At 24.2% G+C, this 15,504-nt stretch overlaps 1 protein-coding gene across 1 annotated transcript; it reads right to left on the bottom strand.

Annotated features, from left to right (window-relative positions):
* Positions 1–797: 797 nt before the first annotated feature.
* LOC126904044 (glutamate--cysteine ligase) lies at positions 798–15,217 on the bottom strand. The gene is made up of 12 exons (XM_050682680.1): positions 14,879–15,217; positions 14,700–14,809; positions 12,809–12,994; positions 12,276–12,448; positions 5,019–5,173; positions 4,892–4,954; positions 4,595–4,791; positions 3,994–4,165; positions 2,572–2,769; positions 2,335–2,502; positions 1,283–1,464; positions 798–1,216 (listed from the first exon to the last, which is right to left on the bottom strand). Exons 1-12 carry the CDS (start codon positions 15,026–15,028, stop codon positions 1,042–1,044), a joined length of 1,929 nt encoding a protein of 642 aa, XP_050538637.1. The 5' UTR covers positions 15,029–15,217; the 3' UTR covers positions 798–1,041.
* Between the last annotated feature and the right edge of the window lie 287 nt (positions 15,218–15,504).

The raw sequence follows: 15,504 nt of genomic DNA, 5'->3' as shown, positions 1-15,504 counted from the left end.
GCAATAATTAGGTATAAAACACCATAAATATTAGCTGTCCTAGACCTAAAACTCATATCTATAGATTATGAATTTTTTTATAAATTTTAATATGGTGTTTTAAACATTAATAAACTATAATATGTATCTATCAAAATCTTTGATAACTAACAAATGATAACTTGAGTTAAATATACTGTTATTTATATGGTTGAAATGATCAATATTGTACTTATTAGAATTTTACTATAGTATATAATTCTACATTTTTTATATTAGCCACCTAGCTCAGTTAGTAAAAAGTTGTGTCTCAATGCATAGATGTAGGTTTACTCGTCTTCTGGCACAATCAATAGTTTTTAAATAAGACTATAAACATGATTAATAATTTACACAAACAGTTTTTTTTATATTTAATTTAAATTATTAAATTTTTTAAAGAATTTCATATTATCATAGTGTATGACATGTAGAATTTAATTTACATTTTATAAATTTTCCTTTATTCTAATTCATTTTTTTTTCACTTTTATCTTTTAAAAAATCTATAGACTTCAATAAAATACTTTTCCTTGTTCAAAATTATTCAGCGGATTTAAAAAAAAAAGATTTATTCAAGTATGTTTTTACTTCAAAAAAAAATTAATAATTATTGCTCTGAAATCATATTATGATTTCTGAGAATTTTTTTTTTAACTGTATTAACTACCGTCATTATAGATTTTAAAATAGTAATGAATGAATTAAAGTACTTTAATATTTCTAAATAAATAGTTTTATTTAAACTATTTTTGTTTTATAATTTTACACAAATAAATGATTTTGCTTAATTCGTTAAGCTAATAAATTTAAAAAACAATAATACACAGTAAAAAAATACATATAGTTATATATGATGAAAATAAGCAATTTTAGCATGCCTCAGAATATTTCTATTGAATTTCCATAAGTATCATAGAAATTACATAAATATGTGGAAAATATGAATAAGTGATAGTATAAAGAAGTATTTAATTTGTTACTGGCTTCGTTAGTACAAACAAGTTAATAAAACAATGAAACTTATTGTCCACAAGAGTAAACTTTTTGAACAGCTGGTGGAATTGTTTCTTTCGTCTTTGAATTAGCCAACAAGCAGTCACCCAATAACTGTGGACAAGAAATACGACCAGACTGAATATTATTTGCTGTCATTAGTAGGTCATAGTTAATTTCATTGCTAACTACAGAATCTTGCCTGCAACAAATAATATAATTTAAACTTCACTGTAATATTATTTTATAAACTTAATTTTTTTTTTACTTATAAGCTGGATGTTCTGTAACAAATCGTCGTATCCAACTTGCAGTTGTATCTATTTTACCAGATGCACGTTTAGAAATTAATTTTAAGTATTGTTGTATTGTACAATGTGTATCGGTATCAACTTCCATACTTGAGAGATAGCTATGAATTAATGGAATTAAACCAGGAAACTCGCCAGTCTTAAAGTGAACAATTTTTCATAGTTTTATATTAGGATAGATAAATAAATATGTTAAATATAAATATGAAAAATTAATATAGCGACAAAGTACAAATATACTAATGATAGTTATGCTCTTAGAGTATGTGATACGTANCAATAAATATAAATATGAAAAATTAATATAGCGACAAAGTACAAATATACTAATGATAGTTATGCTCTTAGAGTATGTGATACGTAACAATTGACACCAAGCAAAATTGTTTTATTTGTAGAACCATCCCTACTTTCTTATTTACTGCTAATAGAATATTTTCTTGTCACTAAATAGTTATTATTAATTTTTTTAAGTTATTATCAAAAATATGACAGACCAACAATTTTGGATGAATAGCATGATTACTAAAATAAAATTTGTTAACAAACACTAAAAAAATATTTAAGTTATGAAAGAAAGCACATAGTAAAAGAAAATAGAATTATATATAGCAGCCATCCCTTAATATAAAATAAATTACAATATTGACAATTGAAATTGAATGGGAACTAACATGTTAGAAGGATAAGGACTAGAATGCAATTAATACCTAAAAAGTTGAAAAAAAAATGCCTAATTGATAGAAGGATGGACTGAGTTGAGATTAAATTTAAAGTCAAAATTGGGTTGAATGTTAAATCAAACAAGTCGTGAAAATAAAGAAAGGAAAGATTCACTTAGTTGAACCACGAGATATTAGAAGAACTAAAGATAACAGGCCAAATTCATCATGCTCTCTGAAAAGCTATGTGGTAGAGATAACGGTAAAATCTATGTAGCCTATCAATTTAAAATTATAAAATTATAGGCTGCATATAACTGTAATAATAAATCTACTAAATAATCTACCTTTCCATTAATAATTTCATTAATAGACATCAAAGTGAAAATTGCATCATCATTAATACCATTTACCATATTGCCTGATTTTGAAGGAGAAGTTATGTTTTTACGAAACCAAAACTTCTCTTGATGAGCAGCTGAACGCTTTTGAGCACGACACATATTTTCATCTACCTGTAATTTCAGTAAATTAAATAAATAAGTTACTCTGCAAAAAAATTATTTCCAAAATAATAAATAAACCTTGTTTATAGGGATAATAAAATTTAATTGATAAGAAAGAATCACTCTAGTAAGTAAAACAACAAAACAAACTATGGCAGCATTTTCAAAATCTGTTAACTGTACTTCACATGGTCTGAATTCAACTCGCCATCCAATAGTTGATTGAGGGGGAGGTGGTTTAAATCTCATAGTTTGCCAATTAGTAGACTGTATATTCTAAAAAGAAAGAATATAATACAAACAATATAAATATATTTCTAAAATTAGTAAAAATATAAGATTGTACCTACAACATAGTTTTAATTGATCATGTTTATTAATATTATTTATTGAACAAATGTTAATTCAAAATTAATGTAATTTAATTAATACTGGATTTCTCAGACTACTTAAGTTATAGTATATTTTTTAATTTTATTATCAATACACAAAAAAATTGAAATAATTATGGTGTCTATTTACATATAGTTGACAAAATTCTACTTTTTTTGTAATATTAATAAAACTATATGACTCCATTTTATTTTTGCTTTTAATTTTAAATCTGCCTTTAGAATTTGCTATAATATCTAATTTTTTAGATATATATTTATTTGTAAAAACAGTGAAAATAAACTTTTAAAAGTAATTAAAAATAAAAAAAATTTTTTTTTCCATATAATTCTTGACATTTTTTTTTATGAGTGTTTGCAAAATTTCAGACAAATTTTCATCAAGATGAGTCTAATTTATAAAATTTTAAAAATGAGTGGGTTTTTTGTTGATTTAAAAAAATTTTAATTAAATACTTCATTAAAAGATTTTTAAAGTAAACTCACAAATAAAAAATCACAACTTTTAAACAAAAAATTTTTTGAGGTTTCAAAAATGTACTTTTTTTTATTTAATGATTATAAACTGATATAATTGCTTTTAACCAAAAAATTATACAAAAGGCACAACATTTCATAAAAATCTATATATATTCCATTAATAAATTAAATTAAACTAATCAAAATATGTGATCCATATATAGATTATTGACACTTAAAATAGTTTATCTTAGGATGATTAATTTTTAATTTGATTATTTTACTTGTGTTTCAAATGAAAATATATTGGTTACATACTAAGAAAGTGATCTATATTTTATATAATTAAAAAACCAATCAACCTAAGATAAATTAAATTAAACCATCATTTTAGATGTCAAAAGTTACATAGAGTCACATCCTTTTATTAGTTTAATTTAACTTATGACTAAAATTTATAAGGGTATCAATAGTTTTTATGAAATGTTGAGTCATTTGTATAATTTTTCTGTTAATAGTAATTATATCAGTTTCTTACCAAATAACTAAATATTACCAATTTCACTGTTTTAACAAATTGATATTATAAAATATGTATCTAACCATGTTATTCTCTATAGTAACTAAAAAAATTATTTTGTATATTTACTTCAAAATGATCCATTTCCACAGTATCGTCTTGATGCACTTTTTCACTGAAAAGAGATACAGTATCTCTAATAAATAAATGAGCAACATGTTGAGCCATTTGATGATCAATATTGGCATTTATTAATGTATTATAAATATCTTTATCATAAACAATATTTTCATCATTGTATCTAAAAATGATTGAAATATAAACTATAATGATTCATTATTAAGAATTATATCTCAAAGACAGGAATATGTTACATTATTACAAAAATTGTTTTCTACAAAAAATTAATAAAATATATAAACATCAAAATATTGGGTAAAAATTATTTAGGGTGTTCAGTAAGTCAGGAAACGGGTATCTATTGTTCTCATTGTTTGTAACAATGAGAACAATAGATACCCGTTTTCTGACTTACTGAACACCCTGTATATATATATATATATATATATTAAAGTACACATTTTTTAAATGGATTAAAAAGAATGTATATAATGCCATTTTAATAGAGTCCCTTTTTTTTTTGACCCTTTCATTATATATATATATATATATTGTGACATTCACTAATCTCTTTAAAAATACTTATAATTTATTAAAATAGTAAGCATACTTCTCTCCTTGACTAGACAAGTACAAAGAAATAGAATCATAACGAGATTTGGGTATAACAAATTTGTCAGTAGTTAACGGTTCTAATCCACGCTCCTGCCGTGTGCGACAATCTACAGATCCTGATATCACATCCCAACGACAATCTACTTCGGATAGATATCCCCTGAATATTGGTGAAGCAGCTGTTAACGCTAACTATAAATAAAGAACAAGAGAGTATCAGCTAAGATTTTGGTAATAATTTTTTAAGAAGTGAAACATTTATTTATATGAAAGATAAATAAAATATGATTACCAAAATGGGACATAAAGGAGTTAATTGATCATACAAGGTCCGTGCTTCTTTAATGCAGCAAGCCTAAAACATACACAGAGCCAATCAGGTTCCTTAGATCTGATACATGTGAGGGTTATTCACATACTTGGAATGTCATTTGCAAACAGCAACAACCCATACCAAAAGCCATAGCATCCATATAAATATGATCAGGTAAAGCTGCATCTAAACTGTCTGCATCTCCGCCAAGACTTTTAAGATCTTCTTTGAAAGGACTCTGAGTATTTTTATCCTTGAATACTGCATAAACATAAGTGTAAATAATTAATTTTTGCCTCAAAACTAATAACAAATTATTTTAAACATATTTTATTTATAAATTATAAGAATGAATAAGTAAAAATATTTTTAATTAGTTTCTAAAGTAATTATAAATCAAAAAGGTATAATAGTTTTTAATATCATTAATAATACAGAAAATAATTGTTAAATAAGTAATATGATAGATAAACTATAATTTATTTAATTTTTAGTATGTTCAAATACATTTTAATAGATACTTCAAAAGTAAGCCATTTAATATATTTTTTTTTGATTTGCCCAAGTTCAATTCAAAAATATCACTGTTAGAATTAAATAAAAGTTTTTGTGATGTAAAGTATTTTTCTTAATAAAAATAACAATGTAAATTATGAATAAATACAATTTTTATTTATTAATTCGAAGAGAAGTAAACGAATTTTCTCATGTTTCTTTTCTCTTTAAGAGAAAAAATAAAATAACATCTTTATTTATTGTTTCTGATACAGGCATTAGCCCAAAAATACAATATGTAATTGACAGTTAATATACAACTTAAAATTATCATAAAACTAGAAATATGAACATTATTAGATGAAAATCAATAAAATTGAATTGGACAAGAAGAAAAAATTGAAAACATAAGCAAAAATTTAAAATACAAAGAAAGGCTAAATGACTCCATTAAGAACAAAAAGAATTTAAAAAATCAGGGTCATTATTTGCAGTACGCATTAAACGGGGGAGAGAAGAATTAAATAAATAGCTAGTAGATGAAGGAGGAATTAGGAAAGGGGCAGTATATCGAGTTGAGCGGGCAGGTACCCGTAAGTTCAACTTAGAAAGAAGGACAGGAGAATCAATTAAACCTGCTAAGAGTTTGGAAAGGAAACGGATATTAGACTCATGTCTTCTGGCGGATAAGGAAGGAAGTTGGAAAAAATTTTGAATAGGAGTTAAGTCATGGGGTGGATGGGGTATATTAAGGACAAGAGCAGCAGATCTTTAGGTCACTAAAAGATTTTAAATAGTAAGCATTAATATAAAACTTTACTAAGTGATAACTATTAAGTATATAATTAACATGCATCACATAATTTACAAACAATTTAATATAATTTAATACAATTTTAAATTAATCATAATTATAGTTTGAAGTTAATAATTCGCAATTACTTATTAATGTGCTTATAAAAGAATTAGTGTTAAATTGTTATGTTAATTATATATTTACTCGTTTTATATTAATATGTTTAAATTTAAAATGTTTGTGGCATTACAAATATTACATTATATTACTATACAAATTAAAACTTAAGGGTTACTTATAACTTACTTATTATTTTAGTTTTCATTTTTAAGTAATATGGTATGTATCATATGGTTAAAGGTTATTATTATAATTAATATTATGCATTAAATATAATTAATGCTTCAAAGATAATTTTAAAAAAAATTGTATAAAATTATTGTAATTAATATTTATATGAACCAAGTTTATATTCTTCGTAAATATATAATAGATATTAGATTAAAAACTAACCATGAAAGATATCAATTGCGTTACTTAATAAGAAAAAATCGTTACTGTGATATAAGTATAAAGAAATTAACACTTGTCGTTTTAACATTTATCTACAAGAAAATAACGTAATTTTGGAGACGCATGTTTATTAGCAAGGAAAAATATAAACGTCAAAGAATACGGATTTTGTATAAACAAATTACATTCCAGTTATCAATTATTATGTAAAAATAGTTCAAAGATTTTATAAAATTCCTATGAAAATATACTTAAGAAATATTAATTAAGTAATAAATATATTGTTTTGATTTTAGCGTTAGGTATAACAAAATTGTGTTTTAAGTAATACTAATTTCTACTTTAAAATTTATAAAGTATAATTAAAAGTTTATATATTTTGAATAAATTAATGTATACATTATGAAATTGGAACATCGAACTCATTTTAAAAAACACATCATAGTAAAATTAATACCTTCTCAGCTTCGCATCGAAGCTAAAATACATTATTATATCAATATGATTCAGATGACAATATATTTTTATCAATAACATTGAATAAAAATATAAAAAAACCCAGTACAGGGGGTCGCGGCACAGTGGTGATGTGGCATAGTTAGATCAAGTATAATGATATCTGACAGTGATTAAAATCACTATCAAAAAAAACGCTTCGATGCAAATCTTTAGATAGTGTTTAAATTTAAAAAATTGGTGGATTATTCCAAAATCTACAAGCTACATGTTCTGCTAGTTCCTTATTAATATCTTGATTAAGATAAAGTATGTCGAATGACAAATGGATTATTAAGAAATATTATTTCTCATAAAAAAATTGTGTTGATTCATACACTTTTCAATAAGTTATAGCATTATTAAGTTAAAAATGTAAAAAATAAAATCGAGAATTTTCACACAAAAAGCCATTTTTACCGTTAAGACAATATAAAGTCCGATTTTTTTTTTCATAATAAAGTACATTATATTAGCTTTAATTTAAGATATATATAAAAGTGTCAACTTTCTGAAACACTTTCAAAAATTAAGTGTAAAAGTTCTACTTTCTCTATGCATTTTTATGTTTGAACCCCCCCTGTATTAAGGGAAATAGTCCGATTTAAAAAACAAGTATGTCGAATTAAAGAGGTATATGAATATTATTTCTTTTAAAAAAATGTATTGATCCATACATTTTTCAAAAAGTTATAGCATAATAAAGTTAAAAATGTAAAATATAAAATCGAGAATTTTAACACAAAAATAGCATATGGTAGCCATTTTCACCGTGAAAATTATTAATTATTATTAATTGGTAGATTATTTCAAAAGCAACAATAACTTATTCCCAATCCTTATCATTAAAAAAAATTATGAGAAATATTTAAACGTAATCTAAGAATGCATAAATTATTTTAAAAAAAATTTCAATGAAATGTTAATTGTATCAAAAGTTATACGAGTTGTCAGTTAGATCTGTTCTACGCTGTATATACAATATAAGACATAACTTGTATCAGTAATGATATATATATATATCATTACTAATACAAGTTAAATATTGAACTATTTCATATAGAGTTTATAGTGTTTGTTTACATTAGTAGCCAGTTAGATAAAATCGAGAAAATTGTTTAAAATAGAAAAACTTCTCATGAAAACCTTTTTAAAAATAAACCTATATATCATTTATTTTGAAAAAAGTTCCTATTTAAAATCAATTTTAGATTCAACGTCAAAACCCTAATAATTCTAATTTTTACTTAATGAATTATTAACATAATTGCTTGTCACAACAAAAAATCAATAGCGAGCAACTACTAAATATTCTAATGTCAAATATAATAACACGCAAAGAGAAAAAAGTACTATCATTGACAAAGCAAAGAATAACGATTTGCAAACGAATATATTGCCACATCACAGTATGACATATAAACAAATTAGTGTTTTTCTTTAAGTACCTATGATTGAAACATATTTATCTAATTTTCAAAACTAAATCAATTACACATACAAGGTTAAGTTATATTTATTGTGCAAAAAGGAAAATCACATTCTACCACAACTGGGTATAGCTTTTAAAGATATAATTGATTATTTAACTCAGATTTACTAAAAGAAGTGTTATTAATTTTTCAATTGTATTTCATATTTCAGTAGTATTGAAATACTTGATGCAATAATATGTCCTTGGTTCATAAAAATCCACCAAAGAATCACAATTTAGAGCTATAATTACTTCAAACTTCGATGCTAATAAAAACAATCATCGTTTCTGTCCTTATTTATTATTGTACAATTTTATTTAAATCTAAACAAAATTAGAATTAATTAATAGAATAGAAAAATTACTTATAAATTATAGTAAAGGAATTATAACACGTACATATTCAAATACCTAATCAAAAAGCTGTTGATAGATGTATTAATATTCATGAAGGTCTTATGCTTATAAAAAATATGCTAATTATTAGTAAGACTTAATTATTTGTGAATAACGAACACAAATATGTTTCATAATTGAACTATTCAAGCCTCTTAATAATTTAAAACTTAAAACTAAAAAACCTCAACTGTAACAAAATATTTCTGCAAAAATATGATAATACAAAATTCTTTAAGGCCATGCTTAAATTTATGCGTTTTAAAAATTTCTTACTAAAGATGTTGTAATTAAACTAGAAGTGCAAATATAGTATGTCAAGAGTACGATTGGAATGTAAATTTCTCAGTTATAAATTAATTGTTCACCTGATAATAATTCCATAAGCGTTGTGTATATTAAAGGATATTTTAACAACAACATAATTGTAGCAAATACCTATATATTATACACATATAACTATATATACACATACACATTACTATATATTTCTGTTGTAATAAAAATAGGTTTGAATAGGTTTTCCAACTTTATAAATACTAAATAAAACATTATCCATCACTATCCCATTTTAAGTTAAATAAAATTATGTTGCTTAAAATGTTTAAACTATGTTGGTGTATTAGTTCTTTTAGTAAATTAAATCATATCCAATATATCGAAAAATAATTTCACAATCAATTTTTTTTAAAATTATTTATTAAAAAAACTCAAGTAGTTATTTTATTAATTTAGTCAAAAGATTATTTTGATGAGATCATATATTATATTATAATACACGGAAGATTAACGTTAAAAAAATTATCTATTAAGATAACATTATTAGAATTATGTACTCTAAATAGTTTGGTATACATTTTTATATTGTGGCAACAATGTGCAATAATAAAGAACTTGTTCATTCGATTTTTTTTGCAATAAATTTTAATCACGTTCGGCAACATGAATAACAAAAAAAAATTCTCCCCTCAAAAATTAACCAAATGATAAAAAAATGATAATGAAAATATAGGCTATAATGAATCAAAGACAATAAGAACTAGATTTGATTACACAAAAGCAAATAAAAAATAAACCAATTTAAATTTTGCTATAATAATAATACTAGTAATAATTACACTTGGGATATAATATTTAACATTTTGTTAATACAAACAGGTGTCATGTAAGTTTCGTAAATCAACTCGCGAAAAATTATATATAATATATGTCGATGAACTGCGACGCACTTACTTGATATAAAAATTAATTATAAAAAAAGATTTCATCTATTTTTGCACAACAGAAACATGACTGTCGTTTTAGTCATGCTAATATTTGAAGTAATAAATAAAGCATCAATAGAAATGAAAATCTATTAATATATGTATTCTAACATAAGGATTAATTACTTACATGACCTGCATACCTTTTAGAAATCAACAGTAGCTATTGTAAGTTACTATTTTGCTCTTCGTGTTTTTGTTACCTACATAAATAATCAGAGGAGGTTTTTTTTTAAATTTTACTTAATAATTCAAACTTATAAATTATATATATGACATCTAAATATCCTGGTATAGAAGTATCTTAGTAAGCTTTTTTTTACGTTTTTGCAGTCCATAAACGGTTATAGGAAGAGAAATTTTCTTATCTATGAATATACTGACACGAGTGATTAATCCATTGCTGGAGAGACAGATGGCTAGTCCAAATAATGAACTGACCTTTCGCACAGCAACGGAAGCGCCCGTAACCAAATCTCGAACCCAAGGCAGTGCACATAAAGCACTGCCGCGTTACCACCGACACGGCCACACCGTCCCTTTAATAAGCTTATTATATTAAAAAAAAATTAAATTATGATATCTCATAAGGTGAAATCACGTTATGTACTATAATCTAATAAAATATAAAAAAAATGATTTAATGTTAGAATTGTTTCTTTTTCTCTGTGTAATACTGAGATATCTGATTTAAATTTAGTTTATCGTACATTTGTTTAAATTATTATTTTGAATTAAAACATATTGAAACTTAAGTGAAATCTTAACTTTAATAATATTTGAGAAATTTCCATTTTTTAAAAACTAATTTGAAATTAAATATGAATTTGATAAAACAATAAAAAATACTTCGGACATGTTTAGTACGTAAGAGTAATTAAAGTTATTTTTGATTATCAACAAATCAGGGGGCAACTTAATCATGTGGCAAGTATTATAAAAGGGGCTTTTTCATACTCGAAAGCTGCCTTTTTATACTTTTTTATAGTTTTAGTACACATTTCTAAACTTTGACATGATAGATAAAAAAAGCTGGAGGACTCCTAAACATCGGCGTTTCCAAAATATCCTTTTATCAACTTCTCCTCTAATTGCAACACTGATTAAACGCATACCTTAAGGGTGGAATTATATGTTCATATATTATATAGAACTTTATCAAAATAAAACTTTCGAAAAGAAAAAACAAATCTGTTGTAGCTCATTTTCTTTTAGTGTTAAAATCTATATTTTGAGGGACTTAAACATATATATATATATATTTTTTTTTTAATTGAACAAAAATATAAAAAAAAGTGCGACCTAAAAATTACCTTAATATTCTACATTTTTCAAACTTTTAAAATTAGTCCATTCTAATTAAAAAACTTTATTAATAATAAATATTATAGTTTTCAACACGAAAATAGTTATTTCATTAAAATGTAATGAAAAATTAGATAAAATTTTATGTTCATATAAAATGTGTTTAAATACTGACGAAATTTTCAACTCGTTTTTAAAATGCATTATTGTATTGTAAATCTATACTTAATTTGTATGTAACATTGAGTGCACGCACACATAACAATTGTTAATAATAAAATAAAAATTTTCGAACGAACAAATCCATCTAACTATAAGCGCTCATTGTTTCTACATCTCTAAGTATATACTTCAAAATAAACAGTTTAGAAAAACAAAAAGATTATTTGAAAGATCTTTTGTGAATTATGAACGCAACTATGTCTTTAATTTTAAAGTCAAATCTATTTATTAAATACCTCATTAAAAATTAAATTGCAAAAAGACTGAACAGAAACGTCATTTAACGAAAAATAAGTTTTTAGTGATTTAAATGTCAGAGACAAAACATATAAATATTTATTTATGTGTCTATATTATAAATAATTAATTTTTTTTGTCTAGCTCTATAAAAATATAACTTACTCGGAATATTAATTGCGACGCGTTCTCCTCTTCGCTGTCTGATATTTGTAGTAAGAGTAGAAAACCGAGGATGACCCTTGTAAATAGCTGAATCAGGTATGAACAGAGACTTCGATGCACCAGCTTCAGGAGTCGGGTTTTCTATTGGCCACGTGAATTCAGGACATCCAAGCCTGCACACAAATTGCGCCCCATGTGTGCAAATTTTGTAATATCTTTCTGAATGATCTGAAACTACAAGCCCACCAAATCCAGTCCATAGCTTTTCTAAGCTGTTTTTTTGACCCATCTATTCCTATACCCTTACTAGATTTAATTTAAATTTTATCAACTTTGAATCATTTGCCCAATATTATAACATCCGATCAAAAAATAATATATAATCGTGAAATCCTTTTCAAATGTGAATATTTATAAGGAGTTGTGTAATTTTCTTAAGTAAATAAAACTGTATATCCTATTCTATTTAAACTAGTTCAATACCCCAAAAAATATCAAAATATATTATATATAATTAAAATCAAAAGTTTTACCTGGGAAAATTTGTTATAGTCATAAGCACTTCATCTGGGCCTAGTAAATTTTGTGCTTCCTCCCTACGGTAACGCATATTTGCTTCAACAATATTAAAATGTGCTAGTAAACCCCCATACGGCTTACCAGGTGTACCTTCAATCATATAAGCGCCATACTCTGGTCTCCACAGCGATTTTACATTACTACAAAAATTTAGAAAAAATTTTTAAAAAACTATTAAAAAAACTTATATATTACAATTTCTCGCATATCTTTATTCTTCTTGTTTTTTTTTTTTATTAATATTTTTACACGTCATGTTTTTAATAGTTTGATTTTGAAATACAAAAAAAAAAATTAGTAAAAAATTTGAGTTTGACTGAAAAATTGAAATATCAGAGTCCATATCATCACTATTAATAACCCAAATTTATTTTATGTGTTATTTAAACTTATAACATAATTTTTTTTAGATACACTACATAAAATATTAAGATTTCTATCAATTTATTAATTAAATTGTAATTTAATTTCATAATATATAATTATTTAAAACTTATTTTTAAGCGTGCATATAGTATCAGGTCGGAGGCAATAAACTTATTTATGTGGCCTATAACATAATTTTGATTAATATTAAACTTCAACAAATACTAAACAATAATGGAATTTTATTAAAAATTATGCACAATTCATTAACAGTATTTGGTGTATGAACAATATTTGATGCTTACCCTATTCAAAACAAAAACCAACCTAATTTTAAGCATTTTTATTTCATAAAAAAAAAATTAATAAGTGATATTTAAACTCTCCTTTGTATCTAAATAACAATATTTCTTTGTCTTTCTAAAAACTCAAGAAAATTTACTTGATTCAGCTCATTATTGTATTGATCATATTTTCTATTAACATTGCTTTTTTTAACAATTATATTCACTAAAATTATTACAATTAAATTCAGCAAAACTGACTAAGTTAGGCTACTCATTAAATAGTAATCACAAAATAGGATACAAAAAATTGAGTAAAGTTTTAATTTTATAAATTTTACATAAAATATTATTTTATTAGAAAACTTCAATAATAAACAATTTTTATTATCAAAATTATTTTAGTATATATATTATATGTAGTAGTAATTCCAAATTATGATGAAATAAATGATACCCAACAATAGTTTTGTAAAGGAAATTTTTAATAAAGAATTATTTTTATTTCTATGAAAGTAAAAATTTTTGATTTAATGATTTTGCTGAAAGTACCATAAAATATAATTTGTTGTATTAAAGACATCTTACCATGGTTCAAGAGTGCCTCTTAAAACCATGATATGATTATATATATATCTGTAGCACCTTCACTGATACCATAGCCATATATTATATTCAATATTACTAACTTCTGGCTCAAAAACAATAATAAGGATCATCTGGAGAGATATAAACTCTTAGAGATAGTTTATTGTTATTAAATTTAGAAAAACTAACATTTTTTTGCTTTATTAAATACCTTAATAGATTAGATAATATTATAAACTTGGTATAAATAAACTGTAAGAAACATTAGTTTCTTTAACATATTAGAATTTTATATAGTTACATATATTTAATTTTATTTAGAAATAGTTAGTTCAAATAACACTTCCATATTTTAACTAGACTGCTCCAACTATAAAAAATGAGATAATAATAAATAAAATTAATAGCTATTTTTCAATCTAAGAAAATAATAACAACTATTTTAAAGAAATTTAGGGATCTAAATTTACTATTATAGATAGATAAATGTTATTAATCCTCATATAAAATTTAAAATTTATAAATCTAAGGTTGACATTTTATTCATAAAATGAATTTTATACACCACCATTAAACATTTAAGAATAATTAAAAAGTAATGACTTACCTGGGATCATTCAACTCTTTAGCATTTAATTGTTGTAATATGTTTTGTGCACACAGACTAACTTTTGCAGTTTTTTTAACATGATCAAATTTGACAATTATATATTCTACCTAAAATATTATTAGTTTTAGTTAAATCCAAGTAGTTTTTTTTTTAAATTAGTTTATAAATTTACACACCTCATCGCCCCATTTAAGAACATCTCCTTTACGATCCACTAACTGATGATATAAATTGACAAATTGATTAATACCATGTTGTCGCACATGATCAGCCAATTTTTTGGTTTCTTCCCAGGACAGCGGTTGTCCTTCAGATAAAAGACCCATGATATATGTATTTTAAAAATATGAATTTAATAATATTAAACTAGTAAAATAATAACAAAAAAATTTTAATTTTCTGAATAAAACTTCTTAAAATATTCACATCTCACGGACCACTATCACTCCTTGTTCACCACACGAACACAGTTCTAGGTACCGTATTTTTCGGCTTGCTATTGATAACTAACTCAACGCAACAAAATACACAGACCTCAGCAATACGGCAAATACTTACAACGATGTCAACGGTTAATCATCGAACTACAATATATTAACTTGAAATAGAGTACTAGAGTTCTCTAGTATAAAAACCTATAAAAATAATGATCATTTTTACTAGTTTATTAAAGTGTTTTAGCTTCGATGCGAAGCTGAGAAGGTATTATTAACACGCTTATATTAGTTTCACCTGTATGTATGTATGTATGTATGTATGTATGTATGTATGTATGTATGTATGTATGTATGTATGTATGTAT

This window comes from Daktulosphaira vitifoliae, unplaced genomic scaffold (assembly GCF_025091365.1).
Source record: "Daktulosphaira vitifoliae isolate Bord-2020 unplaced genomic scaffold, ASM2509136v1 Scaffold_4, whole genome shotgun sequence".
NCBI classification, from domain to species: domain Eukaryota; kingdom Metazoa; phylum Arthropoda; class Insecta; order Hemiptera; family Phylloxeridae; genus Daktulosphaira; species Daktulosphaira vitifoliae.
This window is presented reverse-complemented; position numbering and strand designations above follow the sequence as displayed.